Source organism: Vigna radiata, chromosome 1, assembly GCF_000741045.1.
Source record: "Vigna radiata var. radiata cultivar VC1973A chromosome 1, Vradiata_ver6, whole genome shotgun sequence".
Taxonomy (NCBI): domain Eukaryota; kingdom Viridiplantae; phylum Streptophyta; class Magnoliopsida; order Fabales; family Fabaceae; genus Vigna; species Vigna radiata.
Genome location: NC_028351.1, coordinates 17,440,695 through 17,446,855, shown reverse-complemented (window position 1 = coordinate 17,446,855; position 6,161 = coordinate 17,440,695). Strand labels below are relative to the sequence as shown.

The following is a 6,161-nucleotide window of genomic DNA, read 5'->3' as shown; positions in this document are numbered from 1 at the left end:
TTGGTCTGCGCTACTTTGGTAAGTAGGCAGGAGTATGTTGGTCTGCGCTACTTTGGTAAGTGGGCAGGGAGATATTGGTATTACACTACTTTGGTAAGTAGGTTGAAGGATTGGTACTACGCTACTTTGGTAAGTAGGTAGAATAATCTGACGACATTCTACTTTGGTAAGTAGACAAGTGAAACGGGTACTGCGCTACTTTGGTAAGTAGGTCAAAAAAAAAAGAGAGGCTGTAACACTTTGATAAGTGAGATGATAATTCTTTTACTGAAGAATAATATTGTTATATTATGTTTAATAGTGTGATTAACTGTATCGAACATTGTAAATATATTATAAAGGACTGTGAATGATTTGTATGTTTGTGACAGTTAGCTCACCCTGTTGTTTGTGTTTGTGTGCATGTGAATGCGATGATCGTATAATGCGTGATGTTATACGGGAGCAGTGATATGACAGAGGAAGATGAAGCAGTAAAATGCGAGGATTTACGAGTGGGGAACCTGAATGGGAATTTCAGATGCATTTAAAAGTTAGTTTTTGTCAAAATTGTAATTGTGCTATTTCCTCGGTAAAACTAGAGGATGAAACTATTTTATTAAGCTAATTTGCAAATGTTGAATTCCAATCAAAGGTATAAGACGTCTTGTTTGGTTTTAAAAAAAAAAAATGTATGTACGCTTCCGCACGCTTTTGGTAAAGCAACGTGTTTTTTTGGAAAACAGTGTTCACCCTACCTTAATTGGGGCGTGACACGAGACATCGTTTAGAATGAAATTGAAATGGCTTATAAGCTAGTAGTTTCAAAATGTAAGCATGAAGGTAGTGATGATAGTGAGAAGGCTAAAATGGTGGAGTATGGCAAAAAAGAAATGTTTAATTTCATACAAGATGATTCAGTAGATAAGAGATAAGAAGCTTTTGATGAAGAAAAACGGTTTAATGATTACATGTTTTCCAAATAAAGATTGAGAAGAAAGATAAGAGTTGTGGAAAAGTATGAAAATTGAGGGCTTATTGCATATTCCTTAGTGGTTGCTAATGAGATGTTAGACGTTGAAAAGTCTAGTGTATCTTGTTAACACTTCGGCAAGTGTATCGAATTGTATCAGGTAATAATAAAACGGTAAGTCCGAGTATCGTTTCCCAAAGGACTCTTAGGCCTAAACTTTCATGTGAATTGATTTCTTAAGACTTGATGAAACGAAAATTAGGGTTTTAAATGCAAAACTGAAAATAAACATATGCATGTAAAGTTTGATCAATTAAGAGTTGAATTATATGGATGAATGGTGTTGTTGGGGGTTTATGATTTCATCCTAATCCACTCTCATGTATTTACACATTTACTCAATTCTACTTTTTTTTTTATCAATGTTAATGCCACTTTCTAAATTTTCCTAATTCCAATATCTTGGTGATTAGAGTCTAATCCTAATTACTAGTTTACTATGTCCAGTCTTCCTAGCAATTAATCATGCATTACAAAATTATCGCAGAAGCTTAAGGCAATTGGTCCTCTTATCCCTATGTCTAGGCAATATTACTACCAAGAGAATTTCCTCAAGTCTAGACCTAACTATACGTGTCCATATAGAAAGAATCAAAAGTCATGCTATTGATTAATGTCTTAAGCAAAACATACAAATATAATGGAAGAAAAACTCTAACAATTGATAAAAGAAAGCATATGAATTAAGATAGAATTTCAATACATGAGAGTTTCAATAGGATTACATCATTCCCCCAACAACTAAGGGGTTTAGTTCACCATAATCATGGTGAATCTAGATGAATTGAATGAAAGATATGAATAGATAATCCTAGATTTGATCAAATGGAGCTTCCGCATCCAAAATTCGCCTCCAAGGGGTGAGAAAGTGTGTTTATGCGCCTTCTTCTGCCAAAAGATGACCTCTAAGGGTCGCACAATCTATTTATAAACTGTGAAAAATTACAGAAAACAGACTCAAGCCCAAAGTACAGCGCTCAGCGCTAGGTTCACCGTTCAACGGTAGGAGCGACACTCAAGTGGGATGCTCAGCGTTCACACCCAGGCGTTTGGTAGTGCTGTTACTGGAGAGGTCAGCGCTCAACGCTGGTTCTGGCGCTTAAGCGTTTGACAGAGTCTGTTCAGTGAAACTGGCGCTCAGCGGTAGCCTAGCGCTCAACGGTAGCTGCGTTTCTTCATTTGTACCTTTTTCCATCTTTTCTTGAGTCCAATTCCTTCTTACTTTATTATCCTTCATCCAATTCTCATCAAGTCCTGTCAAAACAGGGAAAACCAAGCATAATACCCATAAAACCACATTTGACTCTCTTATAACCTAACTAAGACAAAACGCATGATTTCAAGCTAGTTTCTAAGTCATAAAGGGTGTGTTTTGTATCAAAGTTAAGTATGAAAATAACGGTTTGGTTAGATGCCATGAATGAGGAGATGAAGTCACATCATCCAAACACTATCTAATTTCTTTGTTCGTACCAATACAATATGATAATGACCAATAAAATGCAATGACGACACAAAAACATGAAGAAAAACAATGTTAGGAAAATGAAGAGGAAAACAAGAACAAATGGAAGAGATAAATTAAAAATGAGAAAAAAGATAAATAATAAAAAAAAAATGAACCTCAATGAAAACTATAATGAAAAAAAATGCAAAATTACACAAGTTATAGTTATTAAATAATAAAAACTTATAATTTTACAAATAATTTTAAAAATGTTAACATATTTTAAAAAGACTTAGTTTTTTTTTTAATTGAAGTTTATTAGCCTATATTAAATCATCTTTTGTACTACTACATAACGACTTTAATATGCATAATGTTTTACTAATTTTATCTTTTATTAATATATTTATGTTATTATTTTATCTTTTAAGTTTTTGAAATATGTTTTAAACTCAATTAGCCATTTCTAATAAAAATTATATATTTTATTATTTTATATTTTAAGTTTTGTAAATATTCTTTTTAAACTCAATTAATTAATTAAAAAAATGCATGTGATAAAATTATAAAAAATTCTATATTTTATAACTATTTTCATAAATATATTTTTTTTAATTCTAATAACATTTTTTAATAATTATAATAAAACTTAATCTTTTATCTTTTATAACGAGGAAAAAAAGTAAATACATACAGTAATAAGAATCTTTTTTATTTTCTATTAACATAAAGAACAAAATTGATTCTATTATGCAAATAAAAAGTATACACATGAAGACAAAATCTTTTACATGAAGATGACAAATCTTACTTGCTAAACACAAATATTGAACGAACTAGATAAATTCTAATGAATAAAAACTGCAAATAACTAACTTCGTTTTTAAAAATACTACACGTTCTCACTTTTGTCACTAAGAAGCGTAATATTTATTTTAGTTACTAGATAAAAAAGTTCTACATTTATATTTGTGTGCTATTTTTAAAAAATTATTTTATCATAAAAGTATATTTTTAATGACCAATTTTGTTATATATTTAATTTAAAAACTAAATTATATTTTTTATTTTTTCAAAGAATAAATTATTTAACTTAATTTTTTATATATTTAATTTATAAACTAAATTAGATTTTTTATTTTTTCAAAGATTAAATTATTCATTTACCAAAAAACTCCCCCGAAATAGAATTAAAATATTTTTTTTATCAATCTACTATATTACTACGCCTCCTATTATGTCATTCTTTTCAGCTCAACTTTTTCTCTTACGAGATTCAATCTTTATGTAGTTGACTGTTAAAGCTCAATTAACCCATGCTTTTCTAACCTAAACAAAATACAATTCAAATAAAAAAGTAATTTAACATTATTAACTCGCTGAATAATCGAAAATTTGAAATATAGCCGTTGGGCTTGTGGTAGTGAAAACTTCCAACGGCTACTTTCCCAAAAGAAAAAAATAAAAACTATCCGTTACTCTTTCACAACTCATAAAACTCCACGAACTTCCTCCTGCAGTTCATCACACATCCTTTCTATTATCGTCTTCACTCATTTTTTTCTACTCTCGTTTTTCTTGCACGTATCAAAATCAATCTCTGATCCCAAAATGAACGATCTAATGACCAAGTCCTTCACCAGCTACGTGGATCTAAAGAAAGCTGCGATGAAAGACGTTGATTTGGAAGCGGGTATGGCTGTTCGTCCCGATGTGGAACTCACCTCTTCCATAACCCACTTGGACACTGACATGGGAATCTTCTTGGAAGAAGCTGAGAAGGTGAAGACTGAAATGGGATCTCTCAGAGACATCCTCGGCAGCTTGCAGCAGGCCAACGAGGAGAGCAAGTCTCTCCATAAGGCTGAGGAGCTCAAGGCACTAAGGAGCAGGATCAACACCAACATTGTTGCAGTCCTAAAGAAGGCCAGGACGATTCGGACCCAGCTCGAGGAGATGGACCGGGCCAACGCCGCCAACAGGAGGCTCTCCGGTCTCAAGGATGGCACGCCGGCAATCTACCGGACCCGGATCGCTGTCACCAATGGGCTGAGGAAGAAGCTGAAGGAGCTGATGATGGAGTTTCAGGGGTTGAGGCAGAGGATGATGAGTGAATACAAGGATACTGTGGGGAGAAGGTAAATAATCTACACACCTTCTATATCTAAATTCATGTTTGTTTTTGACCTTCATGTTCTTGAATGCTTTATCTATTATTAGGTACTTCACAGTGACTGGGGAGTACCCAGATGAAGAGGTGATTGAGAAGATCATTGCAAATGGTAATGAGGAAGAGGTTTTAGGGAAGGCGATTCAGGAGCATGGGAGAGGGAAGGTCCTGGAAACTGTGGTGGAGATTCAGGATAGACATGATGCTGCTAAGGAAGTGGAGAAGAGTTTGCTGGAGCTGCACCAGGTGTTTCTGGACATGGCTGTGATGGTTGAGGCACAGGGTGAGAAAATGGATGACATTGAGCATCATGTGTTGCACGCTTCGCACTATGTTAAGGATGGGACCAAGAATCTGCACACTGCAAAGCATTACCAGAAGAATAGCAGGAAGTGGATGTGTATTGGGATCATATTGCTGCTCATTCTTATTCTTGTTATTGTTATTCCAGTTGCCACCAGTTTAAGCAGTTCTTGAGTGTTTTTGGTTATGGCATTTTATGCAGGGATTCGGGGTTTCAATGATGATTCTTCTTGACTCATCAGTCCCATATTTATGCTGTTTTGTAAATTTTGTTTTTTATCAGTATTATGTATCATTCATCTTAATTTTTTTTTGGGTATTATGTATCATTCATCTTAATTTTTAATTTTTTTATCAGTATTATGTATCATTCATTTTATGCAGTTAGATTTTTAACGGTATCATACATAATATTAGAGACTTGTTAAAAAATTAAGGAAAAATGTTTTTCATAATTCTATTTAGATCGATGATATCATTAATTTGGGAAGCAATACCAACGATTTCTTTTTTGCATATGCGTGTCTTTTTTATGAAATGTTTGTACGACTTCTGTTTAGTACCTTTCAAATGTATGTCTTGAGACTTTTGAACATAACTCCCTCACAACTTCATCCAAATAGTTGGACTTACGTATAAGCTTTCGCCATAGTGTGCCGTACTTGAATTGACGCCCACCCCTGCCACTTTCTTGCATTACTTTCACACTCAGCCAATCGCCAAACGAGGGTGGGCATCGTTAATCTCCGAACAAGGAAAAACCTTTTTTGAGCTTTTCTCCCTTTCTTCAAAGGTTTTAAAGATAAGTTCTTTAAAGTAGAAATTACTGAGCTCAGTCGCCCATATTTCTTTGATGAGGACGAACAATCAAAATTTCCACTTTATTGGACTCAAGATCCTACCAAGTTAACATTCTGGCTACGATCGGAAAGGACACCGATTGAATTGGAGACAGTGAACACTCATGACAGCTTGCTTCGTCATCTCCCTTCCCGAAAACTGATTAACTACCTTGGATGGGACGACCTCAGTTCTTAGGTGTTCGGTATGATGTTTCCTTTTTACCACTTTGCTTTCGACTTGGTTATAACTGAGGTAAATTTCATGTTACTCTTCAAGCATAATGGCAGCCCAAAATCCGAAGAGAGACTAGTTTAAGGCTGCAACGGATAAATTTGTTCTAGGGGAATTGTCCAATCATTCGCCGAGTACCTCTACCGGTCATGCGG

At 34.3% G+C, this 6,161-nt stretch overlaps 1 protein-coding gene across 1 annotated transcript; it reads left to right on the top strand.

Moving 5' to 3' along the window:
* The first annotated feature begins 3,951 nt into the window (after window positions 1–3,951).
* LOC106765497 (syntaxin-related protein KNOLLE) lies at window positions 3,952–5,242 on the top strand. Its single transcript, XM_014650146.2, has 2 exons — window positions 3,952–4,597; window positions 4,680–5,242. The coding sequence occupies exons 1-2, from the start codon at window positions 4,071–4,073 to the stop codon at window positions 5,104–5,106; spliced, it is 954 nt and encodes a 317-aa protein (XP_014505632.1). The 5' UTR covers window positions 3,952–4,070; the 3' UTR covers window positions 5,107–5,242.
* The last annotated feature ends 919 nt before the right edge of the window (window positions 5,243–6,161 follow it).

Excerpts from the sequence above, each read along its gene's own strand:
- LOC106765497 (XM_014650146.2), top strand. The coding sequence starts at position 4,071 with ATGAACGATCTAATGACCAAGTCCTTCACCAGCTACGTGGATCTAAAG. Across the intron at positions 4,598-4,679 it reads AAGGATACTGTGGGGAGAAG|GTACTTCACAGTGACTGGGG; the intron begins GTAAATAATCTA and ends ATCTATTATTAG.